The sequence below is a fragment of the Phyllobates terribilis genome, unplaced genomic scaffold (genome assembly GCF_046119375.1).
Source record: "Phyllobates terribilis strain yellow unplaced genomic scaffold, ASM4611937v1 Scaffold_827__1_contigs__length_625462, whole genome shotgun sequence".
NCBI lineage: Eukaryota > Metazoa > Chordata > Amphibia > Anura > Dendrobatidae > Phyllobates > Phyllobates terribilis.
The window spans coordinates 154,157-175,191 of record NW_027363587.1 but is presented as its reverse complement, the minus strand read 5'-3'; the positions used below and the strand labels follow the sequence as shown (position 1 = coordinate 175,191).

Here is a 21,035-nt window from a genome sequence, read left to right as displayed (position 1 = left end):
CCTGTGTGTATTATACAGGGGGGTATAAGTACGTCCTGTGTGTATTATACAGGGGGGTATAAGTACATCCTGTGTGTATTATACAGGGGGGTATAAGTACGTCCTGTGTGTATTATACAGGGGGGTATAAGTACGTCCTGTGTGTATTATACGGGGGGGGTATAAGTACGTCCTGTGTGTATTATACAGGGGGGTATAAGTACGTCCTGTGTGTATTATACAGGGGGGGTATAAGTACGTCCTGTGTGTATTATACAGGGGGGTATAAGTACATCCTGTGTGTATTATACAGGGGGGTATAAGTACGTCCTGTGTGTATTATACAGGGGGGGGTATAAGTACGTCCTGTGTGTATTATACAGGGGGGTATAAGTACGTCCTGTGTGTATTATACAGGGGGGGTATAAGTACGTCCTGTGTGTATTATACAGGGGGGTATAAGTACGTCCTGTGTGTATTATACAGGGGGGGTATAAGTACGTCCTGTGTGTATTATACAGGGGGGGTATAAGTACGTCCTGTGTGTATTATACGGGGGGGGTATAAGTACGTCCTGTGTGTATTATACAGGGGGGGTATAAGTACGTCCTGTGTGTATTATACAGGGGGGGTATAAGTACGTCCTGTGTGTATTATACAGGGGGGGTATAAGTACGTCCTGTGTGTATTATACGGGGGGGGTATAAGTACGTCCTGTGTGTATTATACGGGGGGGGTATAAGTACGTCCTGTGTGTATTATACAGGGGGGTATAAGTACGTCCTGTGTGTATTATACAGGGGGGGGGTATAAGTACGTCCTGTGTGTATTATACAGGGGGGGTATAAGTACGTCCTGTGTGTATTATACAGGGGGGGTATAAGTACGTCCTGTGTGTATTATACAGGGGGGTATAAGTGCGTCCGTGTGTATTATACGGGGGGGTATAAGTACGTCCTGTGTGTATTATACAGGGGGGTATAAGTACGTCCTGTGTGTATTATACAGGGGGGGGGTATAAGTACGTCCTGTGTGTATTATACGGGGGGGTATAAGTACGTCCTGTGTGTATTATACAGGGGGGGTATAAGTACGTCCTGTGTGTATTATACAGGGGGGGTATAAGTACGTCCTGTGTGTATTATACAGGGGGTATAAGTACGTCCTGTGTGTATTATACAGGGGGGTATAAGTACGTCCTGTGTGTATTATACAGGAGGGTATAAGTACGTCCTGTGTGTATTATACAGGGGGGGTATAAGTACGTCCTGTGTGTATTATACGGGGGGGGTATAAGTACGTCCTGTGTGTATTATACAGGGGGGGGTATAAGTACGTCCTGTGTGTATTATACAGGGGGGGTATAAGTACGTCCTGTGTGTATTATACAGGGGGGGTATAAGTACGTCCTGTGTGTATTATACAGGGGGGGTATAAGTACGTCCTGTGTGTATTATACGGGGGGGGTATAAGTACGTCCTGTGTGTATTATACGGGGGGGGTATAAGTACGTCCTGTGTGTATTATACAGGGGGGTATAAGTACGTCCTGTGTGTATTATACAGGGGGGGGGTATAAGTACGTCCTGTGTGTATTATACAGGGGGGGTATAAGTACGTCCTGTGTGTATTATACAGGGGGGGTATAAGTACGTCCTGTGTGTATTATACAGGGGGGTATAAGTGCGTCCCGTGTGTATTATACGGGGGGGTATAAGTACGTCCTGTGTGTATTATACAGGGGGGTATAAGTACGTCCTGTGTGTATTATACAGGGGGGGGGTATAAGTACGTCCTGTGTGTATTATACGGGGGGGTATAAGTACGTCCTGTGTGTATTATACAGGGGGGGTATAAGTACGTCCTGTGTGTATTATACAGGGGGGGTATAAGTACGTCCTGTGTGTATTATACAGGGGGGTATAAGTACGTCCTGTGTGTATTATACAGGGGGGGTATAAGTACGTCCTGTGTGTATTATACAGGAGGGTATAAGTACGTCCTGTGTGTATTATACAGGGGGGTATAAGTACGTCCTGTGTGTATTATACAGGGGGGGGTATAAGTACGTCCTGTGTGTATTATACAGGGGGGGTATAAGTACGTCCTGTGTGTATTATACAGGGGGGGTATAAGTACGTCCTGTGTGTATTATACAGGGGGGGTATAAGTACGTCCTGTGTGTATTATACAGGGGGGGTATAAGTACGTCCTGTGTGTATTATACGGGGGGGTATAAGTACGTCCTGTGTGTATTATACAGGGGGGGTATAAGTACGTCCTGTGTGTATTATACAGGGGGGGTATAAGTACGTCCTGTGTGTATTATACAGGGGGGGTATAAGTACGTCCTGTGTGTATTATACAGGGGGGTATAAGTACGTCCTGTGTGTATTATACAGGGGGGTATAAGTACGTCCTGTGTGTATTATACAGGGGGGGTATAAGTACGTCCTGTGTGTATTATACAGGAGGGTATAAGTACGTCCTGTGTGTATTATACAGGGGGGTATAAGTACGTCCTGTGTGTATTATACAGGGGGGTATAAGTACGTCCTGTGTGTATTATACAGGGGGGGTATAAGTACGTCCTGTGTGTATTATACAGGAGGGTATAAGTACGTCCTGTGTGTATTATACAGGGGGTATAAGTACGTCCTGTGTGTATTATACAGGGGGTATAAGTACGTCCTGTGTGTATTATACAGGAGGGTATAAGTACGTCCTGTGTGTATTATACAGGAGGGTATAAGTACGTCCTGTGTGTATTATACAGGGGGTATAAGTACATCCTGTGTGTATTATACAGGGGGTATAAGTACGTCCTGTGTGTATTATACAGGGGGGGTATAAGTACGTCCTGTGTGTATTATACAGGGGGGTATAAGTACGTCCTGTGTGTATTATACGGGGGGGTATAAGTACGTCCTGTGTGTATTATACAGGGGGGGTATAAGTACGTCCTGTGTGTATTATACGGGGGGGGTATAAGTACGTCCTGTGTGTATTATACAGGGGGGTATAAGTACGTCCTGTGTGTATTATACAGGGGGGGGGGTATAAGTACGTCCTGTGTGTATTATACAGGGGGTATAAGTACGTCCTGTGTGTATTATACAGGGGGGTATAAGTACGTCCTGTGTGTATTATACAGGGGGGTATAAGTACGTCCTGTGTGTATTATACAGGGGGGTATAAGTACGTCCTGTGTGTATTATACAGGGGGGTATAAGTACGTCCTGTGTGTATTATACAGGGGGGGGTATAAGTACGTCCTGTGTGTATTATACAGGGGGGTATAAGTACGTCCTGTGTGTATTATACAGGGGGGTATAAGTACATCCTGTGTGTATTATACAGGGGGGTATAAGTACGTCCTGTGTGTATTATACAGGGGGGTATAAGTACGTCCTGTGTGTATTATACAGGGGGGTATAAGTACGTCCTGTGTGTATTATACAGGGGGGTATAAGTACATCCTGTGTGTATTATACAGGGGGGTATAAGTACGTCCTGTGTGTATTATACAGGGGGGTATAAGTACGTCCTGTGTGTATTATACGGGGGGGGTATAAGTACGTCCTGTGTGTATTATACAGGGGGGTATAAGTACGTCCTGTGTGTATTATACAGGGGGGGTATAAGTACGTCCTGTGTGTATTATACAGGGGGGTATAAGTACATCCTGTGTGTATTATACAGGGGGGTATAAGTACGTCCTGTGTGTATTATACAGGGGGGGGTATAAGTGCGTCCTGTGTGTATTATACAGGGGGGGTATAAGTACGTCCTGTGTGTATTATACAGGGGGGGTATAAGTACGTCCTGTGTGTATTATACAGGGGGGGTATAAGTACGTCCTGTGTGTATTATACAGGGGGGGTATAAGTACGTCCTGTGTGTATTATACGGGGGGGGTATAAGTACGTCCTGTGTGTATTATACAGGGGGGGTATAAGTACGTCCTGTGTGTATTATACAGGGGGGGTATAAGTACGTCCTGTGTGTATTATACAGGGGGGGTATAAGTACGTCCTGTGTGTATTATACGGGGGGGGTATAAGTACGTCCTGTGTGTATTATACGGGGGGGGTATAAGTACGTCCTGTGTGTATTATACAGGGGGGTATAAGTACGTCCTGTGTGTATTATACAGGGGGGGGGTATAAGTACGTCCTGTGTGTATTATACAGGGGGGGTATAAGTACGTCCTGTGTGTATTATACAGGGGGGGTATAAGTACGTCCTGTGTGTATTATACAGGGGGGTATAAGTGCGTCCCGTGTGTATTATACGGGGGGGTATAAGTACGTCCTGTGTGTATTATACAGGGGGGTATAAGTACGTCCTGTGTGTATTATACAGGGGGGGGGTATAAGTACGTCCTGTGTGTATTATACGGGGGGGTATAAGTACGTCCTGTGTGTATTATACAGGGGGGGTATAAGTACGTCCTGTGTGTATTATACAGGGGGGGTATAAGTACGTCCTGTGTGTATTATACAGGGGGGTATAAGTACGTCCTGTGTGTATTATACAGGGGGGGGTATAAGTACGTCCTGTGTGTATTATACAGGGGGGGTATAAGTACGTCCTGTGTGTATTATACAGGAGGGTATAAGTACGTCCTGTGTGTATTATACAGGGGGGTATAAGTACGTCCTGTGTGTATTATACAGGGGGGGGTATAAGTACGTCCTGTGTGTATTATACAGGGGGGGTATAAGTACGTCCTGTGTGTATTATACAGGGGGGGTATAAGTACGTCCTGTGTGTATTATACAGGGGGGGGTATAAGTACGTCCTGTGTGTATTATACAGGGGGGGGTATAAGTACGTCCTGTGTGTATTATACAGGGGGGGTATAAGTACGTCCTGTGTGTATTATACAGGGGGGGTATAAGTACGTCCTGTGTGTATTATACAGGGGGGGGTATAAGTACGTCCTGTGTGTATTATACAGGGGGGGTATAAGTACGTCCTGTGTGTATTATACAGGGGGGTATAAGTACGTCCTGTGTGTATTATACAGGGGGGTATAAGTACGTCCTGTGTGTATTATACAGGGGGTATAAGTACGTCCTGTGCGTATTATACAGGGGGGTATAAGTACGTCCTGTGTGTATTATACAGGGGGGGTATAAGTACGTCCTGTGTGTATTATACAGGGGGGTATAAGTACGTCCTGTGTGTATTATACAGGGGGTATAAGTACGTCCTGTGCGTATTATACAGGGGGGTATAAGTACGTCCTGTGTGTATTATACAGGGGGGGTATAAGTACGTCCTGTGTGTATTATACAGGGGGGGTATAAGTACGTCCTGTGTGTATTATACAGGGGGTATAAGTACGTCCTGTGTGTATTATACAGGGGGGGGTATAAGTACGTCCTGTGTGTATTATACAGGGGGTATAAGTACGTCCTGTGTGTATTATACAGGGGGGGGTATAAGTACGTCCTGTGTGTATTATACAGGGGGGGTATAAGTACGTCCTGTGTGTATTATACAGGGGGGGGTATAAGTACGTCCTGTGTGTATTATACAGGGGGGTATAAGTACGTCCTGTGTGTATTATACAGGGGGGGGTATAAGTACGTCCTGTGTGTATTATACAGGGGGGGTATAAGTACGTCCTGTGTGTATTATACAGGGTGGGTATAAGTACGTCCTGTGTGTATTATACAGGGTGGGTATAAGTACGTCCTGTGTGTATTATACAGGGGGGTATAAGTGCGTCCTGTGTGTATTATACAGGGGGGGTATAAGTACGTCCTGTGTGTATTATACAGGGGGGGTATAAGTACGTCCTGTGTGTATTATACAGGGGGGTATAAGTACATCCTGTGTGTATTATACAGGGGGGTATAAGTACGTCCTGTGTGTATTATACAGGGGGGTATAAGTACGTCCTGTGTGTATTATACAGGGGGGTATAAGTACGTCCTGTGTGTATTATACAGGGGGGGTATAAGTACGTCCTGTGTGTATTATACAGGGGGGGTATAAGTACGTCCTGTGTGTATTATACAGGGGGGGATAAGGGTATACGTTGGTCCTGTTTGTACTGTGCGGCAGTGCCGATACTTCTTGGTGTAGTTTGGGGTGTATCCACTAGAGGACGCCCCCATACTCTCTGAGAACTCTTCTGCTCAGTTCACTCGGGGTCCGGTGGGGGACGTCGTGCGCCCCCTCAGTTTGGAGTTGACTTTTCTCCCCCTATGGTTGGTCACAACGACTAGCACTTAATTCATTCACGGACAAGACTTACTGCCATCTCCCATCCATCCAGGAGGACACTGGGGCGACCTTCCCCCCCATAATCGATGGAGACGTCCACCACACACGGAGGTCCTACCTGTAGCAGATGTCTATGGCGTCCTTGGCCCGTGAGCTTGCGGTTGCCCTCAGGGACTGGCTTGAGAGCCCCACCACAGCCGGCGAGCCTTTGGCTTTGAGGTCCACACAGTTGAGTTCCTCCTCCTCATTGAGGGTGGGCATGTAGCCGGTGACCAGCTTTAGGCTCCCGGGGACCATGGTGTGGAAATAAGCGGCATTCTCCCCGCCCGTCCGAATGTATTCCAGGAAAATGTCGGAGGTCAGAAACATTTGGTAAGCGTGGTCCTCCATCAGGCTCTGGATCTCGGCCTGCGCGCGGTCAAACATGGTGGAGCCGATCTGCTGCCTCTTGATGCAGTCCCGGATGAAGGTTTTGGTGGAGAGCTTCAGCTGTTTGGCCACCATACTTGGGTTTTCGATGTACCTTTTGTAGATCGCTTTCGCCACCCGCAGAGTTTTGTTATCCCTCAGGTCCATCTGCCTAAATCCATTGCAGGCAAACCAGAAATCTAAGGTATCCACACATTTCTCCCTCTCCAGGAAGGTCCGGAAGAGGTGGGCACCGTCCTGGTCCTCCAGTAGAGCGTGGAGGGACTTGGTCCATCGAACCAATGGGGAATCTGGGGACGCGCTCCCTTCCGGCTCCCCCAAACCATCCTGGTTCCTCCTGGTGATGCTGGGAAGTGACAGAGCCTTTGATCTTTGGCCGGGTAGACGGCACGGTGTCTGTCCTTCCTCCCCAGGCACGGGTGGCCGTGGGGCGTCTTCCCTAAAGCTGCTGTTCTCATCGGTGAGGTAAGTCGCCCGCGTGGCTCCTCCACTCATGGCTCTATAATATGGATTGTATGTTGTGAATTCCTCCGTAATCTGCTCTACGCTCTGAAGTCAGCGGGGGATCCCGCGAGTGGGCTTCTCTCTAGAAATGAAAGAAAGTATTGATCTAATCAAGACCAGATCCGTCAACATCAAAAGAAGCAGTAAACAGGCTGCGGAGCACACAGATACAATGCCAGGGACGGGGTGCAGTCAGGGACGGGTGACCACCCCAATATGGAGATGGGGCTACACAGGATGGGAGACTACTCCAACATGGGGGCTACACAGGATGGGAGACTACTCCAACATGGGGGCTACACGGGATGGGAGACTACTCCAACATGGGGGCTACACGGGATGGGAGACTACTCCAACATGGGGGCTACACGGGATGGGAGACGACTCCCACATGGGGATGAGGTCTACATGGGACAGAAGACAACTCCAACTTGGGAATGTGGGCTACATGGGACAGGAGACCACCTCAATATGGAGATGGGGGCTAAACAAGATGGGAGACAACCCCAACATGGATGCTACACTGGATGGGAGACAACCTCGATATGGGGATGGGGGCTACACAGGAAGGGAGACTACTCCAACATGGGGGCTACACGGGATGTGAGACGACCTAAACATGGGGATGGGGGCTACACGGGATGGGAGACGACACCAACATGGATATGGGGGCTACACGGGATGGGAGACGACACCAACATGGATATGGGGGCTACACGGGATGGGAGACGACACCAACATGGATATGGGGGCTACATGAGACGGGAGATGACACCAACATGGATATGGGGGCTACATGGGACGGGAGATGACGCCAACATGGAAATGGGGGCTACGCGGGATGGGAGATTAAGCCAACATGGGGATGGGAGACGCCCCCAACATGGGGGCTAAATGGAATGGGAGACGATCCCAACATGGAAGGGGGGCTACACGGGATGGGAGATTACCCCAACATGGGGATGGAGGCTACACAGGATGGGAGATGACCCAAACATAAGGATTGTGGCTACACAGGATGTGAGACGACCTCAATATGGGAATTAGGGCGAAAGGGGACAGAAGTTGACCCCAACATGGGGATGGGGGCTACATAGGACAGGAGACTATCCCAACATGGGGGCTAGACTGGATGGGAGGAGATCCCAACATGGGGATGGGACTACATGGGACGGGAGACAGCCCAAACATGAAGATGGGGCTACACGGGAAGATGGGAGACAACCACAACATGGTGGCTACACGGGACAGGAGACTAAACCAACATGGGGATGGGAGCAACACGGGATGGGAGACCATCCCAACATGGGAATGGGGTCTACATGGGACCAAAGACAACCCCAACATGGGGATGGGGGCTACACAGGATAGGAGACGACCCCAACATGGGGGCTAAATGAGATGGGAGACTATCCTAACATGAGATGGGGACTACACGGGATGGGAGATGACCCCAATATGGGGATGGAGGCTACACGGGACAGGAGAAGACCCAAACATAAGGATGGGGGCTACACAGGATGTGAGACGACCTCAACATGGGAATTGGGGCTAAAGGGGACGGAAGTTGACCCCAACATGGGGATGGGGGCTACACTGGACGGGAGATTATCCCAACATGGGGGCTACATGGGATGGGAGACAACCCCAACATGGGGATGGGACTACACAGGATGAGACCGCCACAACATGAAGATTGGGCTACAAGGAATGGGAGACTACAACATGGTGGCTACATGGGACGGGAGACTAAACCAACATGGGATGGGGCTACACGGGACGCAAGATAACCCCAACATGGAGATGGGGCTACACGGGATGGGAGATGACCCCAACATGGGGGCTACACAGGACGGAAGACAACCCCAACATGGAAATGGGGCTACACAGGATGAGAGACTAGCCCAACATGGAAATGGGGTTTACATAGGACGGGAGACTACCTCAATATGGGGATGGGGGCTACACAGAACGGGAGACGACACCAACGTGGAAAAGGGGGCTACACAGGACGGGAGATGACGCCAACATGGGAATGGGGGCTAGATGGGATGGGAGATTACCAGAACATGGGAATGGGGCTACACGGGATGGGAAACGACCCTAACATGGGGGCTAAATGGGATGGCAGACAATCCCAACATGGGGATGTGGGCTAAATGGGATGGGAGATAACCCAAACATGAGGATGGGGGCTACAAGGGACGGGAGACGACCCCAACATGTGATTTGGGGCTATGCAAGATAGGAGATGACCTCAACATGGGAATGGGGGCTAGATGGGATGGGAGATTACCCCAACATGGGAATGGGGCTACACGGCATGGGAGACGACCCCAACATGTGAATTGGGGCTATGCAAGATAGGAGATGACCTCAACATGGGAATGGGGGCTAGATGGAATGGGAGATTACCCCAACATGGGAATGGGGCTACATGGGATGGGAGACTACCCAAACATGTGAATTGGGGCTATGCAAGATGGGAGATGACCTCAACATGGGGATGTGGGGTACACGGGAAGGGAGACTATCCCAACAAAGGGGTACATGGGACGGGAGATGACCCCAACATGGGGATGGGGGCTACTAGGGACGGGAGATGACCCCAACACGGGGATGGTAGCTACACAGGCCAGGAGACAACGTCGTCATTGGGAATGGGGGCTTCACCGGACGAGAAACAACTTCTGGACAATGGGGAGGATACACGGGATGGGATAAGACCCCAACATGGAGATGGGAACTACACAGGATGAGAGATGACCCCAACATGGGAATGGTGGCTGGACGGTACAGGAGTCGACCCAAACATTGGGAATGGGGGCAACATGGGATGGGAGATGACGCCAACATGGAAAGGGGGCTACATGGAAAGGGAGACGACCCCACCATGGCGATGGTGATTACAGGGGGTGGGAGACAACCCCAACACGGGAAAAGGAGCTACATGAGATGGGAGATAACCCCAACATGGGAAAGGGAGTTACATGAGATGGGAGACGACTCGCACATGGAAATGGGGGCTATATGGACGGGAGACAACCCCAACATGGGGATAGGGACTATATGGGATAGGAGACGAGATCAACATGAGATTGGGGGTTACATGGTGCGGAAGACTACTCCGGGATGATGAGGGCAGAAACAGGGGACAGGAGACAACCCCAACATGGGTTGTGAGCTACATGAGAAGACGGGTGAAGAGGGGGGATAGACGGGATAAGAGACAATCCCAACATGGTGAAGGGGGCTACATGGGACGGGAGATGACCCCAACATTGGGATGGAGCCTACACGGGATTGTAGAGGATACCGAGATGATAAGAGGATAGATGGGAAGAGCAACGACCTCAAGATGATGAGGGGGGATATGCGGGACAAGAGACATCGCAGAGAAAAAAAAAATGACTCCAAGATGATAAGATGATAGGGGTGGACACACGAAACGAGAGACGAAATCGAGATGATGGTGGGTGGGGATACACGGGATGCAAAATGACCCTGAAACGATGAGGGGAATTCACGGGATGGGAGATGGCGATGAGGGGGAATACAGAAGATGAGAGATGTCTAAGATGATGATGAAAGATACACGAGTCGGAAAATTACCCTGAGATGATGAAGGGGGGATACACGGTATGGAAAACGACTCCAAGACAACGAGGTAGAATACCAGGAATGGGTGACGACCCTGAGACGTGAGGGAGGATATACGGGATGGAAAAAAGACCGCAAGACGATGAGGGGGAATACACGGGGAAAATGACTCTGAGACGATGAGGGGGGATATATGTAATGGGAGATGACTCTGAAAAGAGGATAGGGATACACAGGATGTAAAATTACTCCGAGATGATGAGGGTGATACACAGGAGATGACCACGAAATGATAAGGGGGTAACTTACTCTGAAACAGGACATTAAATGATTCCAAGATGGTGAGGGGGAAATACAAGGGATGGGAGACTCTCGTGAGACGATGAGGTTGGTGACATGCAATGGAAAACGACTCAGATTATGACGAGGGATACAGAGGATGGGAGACGACCTAGAGACGATAAGGGGGGATACACGGGATGAGACCACCACTAGATGAGGGATACACGAGTTGAAAAACGGCTCCCTGTCCTCGCTCCCCGCGCTGACCCCGTCCTCGCTCCCCGCGCTGACCCCGTCCCCGCTCCCCGCGCTGACCCTGTCCTCGCTCCCCGCGCTGACCCTGTCCCCGCTCCCAGCGCTGACCCTGTCCCCGCTCCCAGCGCTGACCCCGTCCTCGCTCCCCGCGCTGAACCTGTCCCCGCTCCCTGCGCTGACCCCGTCCTCGCTCCCAGCGCTGACCCCGTCCTCGCTCCCAGCGCTGACCCCGTCCTCGCTCCCCGCGCTGACCCCGTCCTCGCTCCCCGCGCTGACCCCGTCCCCGCTCCCAGCGCTGACCCTGTCCTCGCTCCCAGCGCTGACCCTGTCCCCGCTCCCCGCGCTGAACCTGTCCCCGCTCCCTGCGCTGACCCTGTCCTCGCTCCCCGCGCTGACCCCGTCCTCGCTCCCCGCGCTGACCCCGTCCCCGCTCCCAGCGCTGACCCTGTCCTCGCTCCCAGCGCTGACCCCGTCCTCGCTCCCCGCGCTGAACCTGTCCCCGCTCCCTGCGCTGACCCCGTCCTCGCTCGCTTTGTATGCGGTGCAGATTCCGCAGGTGAAACTCATTTTGGAGGCTTCTCCTCCCGCAGCGGCTGAGCCTCCTCCCGCAGAAGCTGAGCCTCCTCCCGCAGAAGCTGAGCCTCCTCCCGCAGAAGCTGAGCCTCCTCCGCCATCTGGGTCTGATTCTGAGATTAATATCAGAGGCCGCCGTCCCTCCAGCCGAAAACGCAGAGAACCAGCAAATCCTCAGATATTCAGAGCAAGGAAGACACGAGCGTGAACGAAAATACCGCAGCAAAGTCCACTGATCAGCAAGCCGGGGTCATGCCAACATGACAACCCCCCAAACCGCATCTGAGGGATCCGATAGGATGTCCGATCACCTGCCATACAGCACATCATATAGGACGCCGGCTCTCCTCCATACACATCATATAGGACGCCGGCTCTCCTCCATACACATCATATAGGACGCCGGCTCCCCTCCATACACATCATATAGGACGCCGGCTCCCCTCCATACACATCATATAGGACGCCGGCTCCCCTCCATACACATCATATAGGACGCCGGCTCCCCTCCATACACATCATATAGGACGCCGGCTCCCCTCCATACACATCATATAGGACGCCGGCTCCCCTCCATACACATCATATAGGACGCCGGCTCCCCTCCATACACATCATATAGGACGCCGGCTCCCCTCCATACACATCATATAGGACGCCGGCTCCCCTCCATACACATCATATAGGACGCCGGCTCCCCTCCATACACATCATATAGGACGCCGGCTCCCCTCCATACACATCATATAGGACGCCGGCTCTCCTCCATACACATCATATAGGACGCCGGCTCTCCTCCATACATCATATAGGACGCCGGCTCCCCTCCATACATCATATAGGACGCCGGCTCCCCTCCATACACATCATATAGGACGCCGGCTCTCCTCCATACACATCATATAGGACGCCGGCTCTCCTCCATACACATCATATAGGACGCCGGCTCCCCTCCATACACATCATATAGGACGCCGGCTCTCCTCCATACACATCATATAGGACGCCGGCTCTCCTCCATACACATCATATAGGACGCCGGCTCTCCTCCATACACATCATATAGGACGCCGGCTCCCCTCCATACACATCATATAGGACGCCGGCTCTCCTCCATACACATCATATAGGACGCCGGCTCCCCTCCATACACATCATATAGGACGCCGGCTCTCCTCCATACATATCATATAGGACGCCGGCTCCCCTCCATACACATCATATAGGACGCCGGCTCCCCTCCATACACATCATATAGGACGCCGGCTCTCCTCCATACACATCATATAGGACGCCGGCTCTCCTCCATACATCATATAGGACGCCGGCTCTCCTCCATACACATCATATAGGACGCCGGCTCTCCTCCATACACATCATATAGGACGCCGGCTCCCCTCCATACACATCATATAGGACGCCGGCTCCCCTCCATACACATCATATAGGACGCCGGCTCCCCTCCATACACATCATATAGGACGCCGGCTCCCCTCCATACACATCATATAGGACGCCGGCTCTCCTCCATACACATCATATAGGACGCCGGCTCTCCTCCATACACATCATATAGGACGCCGGCTCTCCTCCATACACATCATATAGGACGCCGGCTCTCCTCCATACACATCATATAGGACGCCGGCTCTCCTCCATACACATCATATAGGACGCCGGCTCCCCTCCATACACATCATATAGGACGCCGGCTCTCCTCCATACATCATATAGGACGCCGGCTCCCCTCCATACATCATATAGGACGCCGGCTCTCCTCCATACACATCATATAGGACGCCGGCTCCCCTCCATACATCATATAGGACGCCGGCTCCCCTCCATACACATCATATAGGACGCCGGCTCCCCTCCATACATCATATAGGACGCCGGCTCCCCTCCATACACATCATATAGGACGCCGGCTCTCCTCCATACACATCATATAGGACGCCGGCTCTCCTCCATACACATCATATAGGACGCCGGCTCTCCTCCATACACATCATATAGGACGCCGGCTCTCCTCCATACATCATATAGGACGCCGGCTCTCCTCCATACACATCATATAGGACGCCGGCTCTCCTCCATACACATCATATAGGACGCCGGCTCTCCTCCATACATCATATAGGACGCCGGCTCCCCTCCATACACATCATATAGGACGCCGGCTCTCCTCCATACACATCATATAGGACGCCGGCTCTCCTCCATACACATCATATAGGACGCCGGCTCTCCTCCATACACATCATATAGGACGCCGGCTCTCCTCCATACATCATATAGGACGCCGGCTCTCCTCCATACACATCATATAGGACGCCAGCTCTCCTCCATACACATCATATAGGACGCCGGCTCTCCTCCATACACATCATATAGGACGCCGGCTCCCCTCCATACATCATATAGGACGCCGGCTCCCCTCCATACACATCATATAGGACGCCGGCTCTCCTCCATACACATCATATAGGACGCCGGCTCTCCTCCATACACATCATATAGGACGCCGGCTCTCCTCCATACACATCATATAGGACGCCGGCTCTCCTCCATACACATCATAGAGGACGCCGGCTCTCCTCCATACATCATATAGGACGCCGGCTCTCCTCCATACATCATATAGGACGCCGGCTCTCCTCCATACACATCATATAGGACGCCGGCTCCCCTCCATACACATCATATAGGACGCCGGCTCCCCTCCATACACATCATATAGGACGCCGGCTCCCCTCCATACACATCATATAGGACGCCGGCTCTCCTCCATACATCATATAGGACGCCGGCTCCCCTCCATACACATCATATAGGACGCCGGCTCTCCTCCATACACATCATATAGGACGCCGGCTCTCCTCCATACACATCATATAGGACGCCGGCTCTCCTCCATACATCATATAGGACGCCGGCTCTCCTCCATACACATCATATAGGACGCCGGCTCCCCTCCATACACATCATATAGGACGCCGGCTCCCCTCCATACACATCATATAGGACGCCGGCTCTCCTCCATACAGAACACAATGTACCGGCTCTCCTCCATACACATCATATAGGACGCCGGCTCTCCTCCATACACATCATATAGGACGCCGGCTCTCCTCCATACACATCATATAGGACGCCGGCTCTCCTCCATACATCATATAGGACGCCGGCTCTCCTCTATACACATCATATAGGACGCCGGCTCCCCTCCATACACATCATATAGGACGCCGGCTCCCCTCCATACACATCATATAGGACGCCGGCTCTCCTCCATACACATCATATAGGACGCCGGCTCCCCTCCATACACATCATATAGGACGCCGGCTCCCCTCCATACATATCATATAGGACGCCGGCTCTCCTCCATACATCATATAGGACGCCGGCTCTCCTCCATACACATCATATAGGACGCCGGCTCTCCTCCATACACATCATATAGGACGCCGGCTCTCCTCCATACACATCATATAGGACGCCGGCTCTCCTCCATACATCATATAGGACGCCGGCTCTCCTCCATACACATCATATAGGACGCCGGCTCTCCTCCATACACATCATATAGGACGCCGGCTCTCCTCCATACATATCATATAGGACGCCGGCTCTCCTCCATACACATCATATAGGACGCCGGCTCTCCTCTATACATCATATAGGACGCCGGCTCTCCTCCATACATATCATATAGGACGCCGGCTCTCCTCCATACACATCATATAGGACGCCGGCTCTCCTCCATACATATCATATAGGACGCCGGCTCCCCTCCATACATCATATAGGACGCCGGCTCTCCTCCATACACATCATATAGGACGCCGGCTCTCCTCCATACACATCATATAGGACGCCGGCTCCCCTCCATACACATCATATAGGACGCCGGCTCCCCTCCATACACATCATATAGGACGCCGGCTCCCCTCCATACATCATATAGGACGCCGGCTCTCCTCCATACACATCATATAGGACGCCGGCTCCCCTCCATACATCATATAGGACGCCGGCTCTCCTCCATACACATCATATAGGACGCCGGCTCCCCTCCATACACATCATATAGGACGCCGGCTCCCCTCCATACACATCATATAGGACGCCGGCTCTCCTCCATACACATCATATAGGACGCCGGCTCTCCTCCATACACATCATATAGGACGCCGGCTCTCCTCCATACACATCATATAGGACGCCGGCTCTCCTCCATACACATCATATAGGACGCCGGCTCTCCTCCATACACATCATATAGGACGCCGGCTCTCCTCCATACATATCATATAGGACGCCGGCTCTCCTCCATACATATCATATAGGACGCCGGCTCTCCTCCATACACATCATATAGGACGCCGGCTCCCCTCCATACATCATATAGGACGCCGGCTCTCCTCCATACACATCATATAGGACGCCGGCTCCCCTCCATACACATCATATAGGACGCCGGCTCTCCTCCATACACATCATATAGGACGCCGGCTCTCCTCCATACACATCATATAGGACGCCGGCTCCCCTCCATACACATCATATAGGACGCCGGCTCTCCTCCATACACATCATATAGGACGCCGGCTCTCCTCCATACACATCATATAGGACGCCGGCTCTCCTCCATACATCATATAGGACGCCGGCTCTCCTCCATACACATCATATAGGACGCCGGCTCTCCTCCATACACATCATATAGGACGCCGGCTCCCCTCCATACACATCATATAGGACGCCGGCTCCCCTCCATACACATCATATAGGACGCCGGCTCTCCTCCATACATCATATAGGACGCCGGCTCCCCTCCATACACATCATATAGGACGCCGGCTCTCCTCCATACACATCATATAGGACGCCGGCTCTCCTCCATACATCATATAGGACGCCGGCTCTCCTCCATACACATCATATAGGACGCCGGCTCTCCTCCATACACATCATATAGGACGCCGGCTCCCCTCCATACACATCATATAGGACGCCGGCTCTCCTCCATACACATCATATAGGACGCCGGCTCTCCTCCATACACATCATATAGGACGCCGGCTCTCCTCCATACACATCATATAGGACGCCGGCTCTCCTCCATACACATCATATAGGACGCCGGCTCTCCTCCATACACATCATATAGGACGCCGGCTCTCCTCCATACACATCATATAGGACGCCGGCTCTCCTCCATACACATCATATAGGACGCCGGCTCTCCTCCATACACATCATATAGGACGCCGGCTCTCCTCTATACATCATATAGGACGCCGGCTCTCCTCCATACATATCATATAGGACGCCGGCTCTCCTCCATACACATCATATAGGACGCCGGCTCTCCTCCATACACATCATATAGGACGCCGGCTCCCCTCCATACATCATATAGGACGCCGGCTCTCCTCCATACACATCATATAGGACGCCGGCTCTCCTCCATACACATCATATAGGACGCCGGCTCCCCTCCATACACATCATATAGGACGCCGGCTCCCCTCCATACACATCATATAGGACGCCGGCTCCCCTCCATACATCATATAGGACGCCGGCTCTCCTCCATACACATCATATAGGACGCCGGCTCCCCTCCATACATCATATAGGACGCCGGCTCCCCTCCATACACATCATATAGGACGCCGGCTCTCCTCCATACACATCATATAGGACGCCGGCTCCCCTCCATACACATCATATAGGACGCCGGCTCCCCTCCATACACATCATATAGGACGCCGGCTCTCCTCTATACATCATATAGGACGCCGGCTCTCCTCCATACACATCATATAGGACGCCGGCTCTCCTCCATACACATCATATAGGACGCCGGCTCTCCTCCATACATATCATATAGGACGCCGGCTCTCCTCCATACATATCATATAGGACGCCGGCTCTCCTCCATACACATCATATAGGACGCCGGCTCCCCTCCATACATCATATAGGACGCCGGCTCTCCTCCATACACATCATATAGGACGCCGGCTCCCCTCCATACACATCATATAGGACGCCGGCTCTCCTCCATACACATCATATAGGACGCCGGCTCTCCTCCATACACATCATATAGGACGCCGGCTCCCCTCCATACACATCATATAGGACGCCGGCTCTCCTCCATACACATCATATAGGACGCCGGCTCTCCTCCATACACATCATATAGGACGCCGGCTCTCCTCCATACATCATATAGGACGCCGGCTCTCCTCCATACACATCATATAGGACGCCGGCTCTCCTCCATACACATCATATAGGACGCCGGCTCTCCTCCATACACATCATATAGGACGCCGGCTCCCCTCCATACACATCATATAGGACGCCGGCTCTCCTCCATACATCATATAGGACGCCGGCTCCCCTCCATACACATCATATAGGACGCCGGCTCTCCTCCATACACATCATATAGGACGCCGGCTCTCCTCCATACATCATATAGGACGCCGGCTCTCCTCCATACACATCATATAGGACGCCGGCTCTCCTCCATACACATCATATAGGACGCCGGCTCCCCTCCATACACATCATATAGGACGCCGGCTCTCCTCCATACACATCATATAGGACGCCGGCTCTCCTCCATACACATCATATAGGACGCCGGCTCTCCTCCATACACATCATATAGGACGCCGGCTCCCCTCCATACATCATATAGGACGCCGGCTCTCCTCCATACACATCATATAGGACGCCGGCTCCCCTCCATACATCATATAGGACGCCGGCTCTCCTCCATACACATCATATAGGACGCCGGCTCTCCTCCATACACATCATATAGGACGCCGGCTCTCCTCCATACATCATATAGGACGCCGGCTCTCCTCCATACACATCATATAGGACGCCGGCTCTCCTCCATACACATCATATAGGACGCCGGCTCTCCTCCATACACATCATATAGGACGCCGGCTCTCCTCCATACACATCATATAGGACGCCGGCTCTCCTCCATACACATCATATAGGACGCCGGCTCTCCTCCATACACATCATATAGGACGCCGGCTCTCCTCCATACACATCATATAGGACGCCAGCTCTCCTCCATACACATCATATAGGACGCCGGCTCTCCTCCATACACATCATATAGGACGCCGGCTCCCCTCCATACACATCATATAGGACGCCGGCTCTCCTCCATACACATCATATAGGACGCCGGCTCTCCTCCATACACATCATATAGGACGCCGGCTCTCCTCCATACACATCATATAGGACGCCGGCTCTCCTCCATACACATCATATAGGACGCCGGCTCTCCTCCATACACATCATATAGGACGCCGGCTCCCCTCCATACAGAACACAATGTACCGGCTCTGCACCTCCAACATCCAGATCGGGAGCATCAGATGTCACAACGCTCGTGATGCCAGTGATGACCGGCGAGGGTCGGGGGTCCGAAAGAAAAGCCTCAGAATCCATAAATCCATTAGGAGGCGACGGTGATCCTGGCACCATTACCTGAGCACTGCCATCCTGGCACCAGGCAGCTCCTCACCATCCTGGCACCGGGCAGCTCCTCACCATCCTGGCACCGGGCAGCTCCTCACCATCCTGGCACCAGGCAGCTCCTCACCATCCTGCCATAGACATGGAGCACAGGTCCTCCCCAGACTGAGCAAGCAGAGCCTTGTGGAGCATGAGAGCCCTATACACATCACAGGAGGGAGGAGGAGGAGGAGGAGGAGGAGGTTGAGGAGGAGGCAGAGGAGGAGGCTGAGGAGGAGGCAGAGGAGGAGGCTGCAGTGATACAGATAGGTCACACATTGCCACCTTGCATTAGGACACTGCTGCCAACATCAAAGAGGCTTCTGCTAGGGGAGGAGGTCACCAGGCGTAAAGGAGGAGAGTAATGGGGGGCCGTAATTACAGGAGTAATAATGACACCCCCCAGACCCCAGAGCTGACAATCTACAGGAGTAATAATCACCCCCCAGACCCCAGAGCTGACAATCTACAGGAGTAATAATCACCCCCCGGACCCCAGAGCTGACAATCTACAGGAGTAATAATCACCCCCCGGCCCCCAGAGCTGACAATCTACAGGAGTAATAATCCCCCCCCGGACCCCAGAGCTGACAATCTACAGGAGTAATAATCCCCCCCCGGACCCCAGAGCTGACAATCTACAGGAGTAATAATCACCCCCCGGAGCCCAGAGCTGAGAATCTACAGGAGTAATAATCACCCCCCGGACCCCAGAGCTGACAATCTACAGGAGTAATAATCACCCCCCGGCCCCCAGAGCTGACAATCTACAGGAGTAATAATCACCCCCCGGACCCCAGAGCCGACAATCTACAGGAGTAATAATCACCCCCCAGACCCCAGAGCTGACAATCTACAGGAGTAATAATCACCCCCCCGCCCCCAGAGCTGACAATCTACAGGAGTAATAATCCCCCCCCGGACCCCAGAGCTGACAATCTACAGGAGTAATAATCACCCCCCGGCCCCCAGAGCTGACAATCTACAGGAGTAATAATCCCCCCCCGGACCCCAGAGCTGACAATCTACAGGAGTAATAATCCCCCCCAGACCCCAGAGCTGACAATCTACAGGAGTAATAATCACCCCCCAGACCCCAGAGCCGACAATCTACAGGAGTAATAATCACCCCGCAGACCCCAGAGCTGACAATCTACAGGAGTAATAATCACCCCCCAGACCCCAGAGCTGACAATCTACAGGAGTAATAATCACCCCCCAGACCCCAGAGCTGACAATCTACAGGAGTAATAATCACCCCCCGGACCCCAGAGCTGACAATCTACAGGAGTAATCATCACCCCCCGGACCCCAGAGCTGACAATCTACAGGAGTAATAATCACCCCCCAGAGCTGACAATCTACAGGAGTAATAATCACCCCCCGGACCCCAGAGCTGAGAATCTACAGGAGTAATCATCACCCCCCGGACCCCAGAGCTGACAATCTACAGGAGTAATCATCACCCCCCGGACCCCAGAGCTGACAATCTACAGGAGTAATAATCACCCCCCAGAGCTGACAATCTACAGGAGTAATAATCACCCCCCGGACCCCAGAGCTGACAATCTACAGGAGTAATCATCACCCCCCGGACCCCAG

At 52.2% G+C, this 21,035-nt stretch overlaps 1 protein-coding gene across 2 annotated transcripts in view; it reads right to left on the bottom strand.

Annotated features, from left to right (window-relative positions):
* AXIN2 (axin 2) overlaps window positions 1–19,639 on the bottom strand; it is a 126,163-nt gene extending 106,524 nt beyond the window's left edge. The window contains exons 1-2 of one of the 2 annotated variants that reach the window (XM_073668633.1): window positions 19,407–19,639; window positions 6,337–7,233 (exon numbers count right to left, since the gene is read on the bottom strand). In XM_073668633.1, coding sequence (XP_073524734.1) covers window positions 6,337–7,142 — 806 coding nt within the window. In that variant the 5' untranslated portion in view covers window positions 7,143–7,233; window positions 19,407–19,639. The remainder of the gene's footprint in view (window positions 1–6,336; window positions 7,234–19,406) is intronic. The other variant, XM_073668632.1, reaches the window with a different exon arrangement.
* Window positions 19,640–21,035: the final 1,396 nt, after the last annotated feature.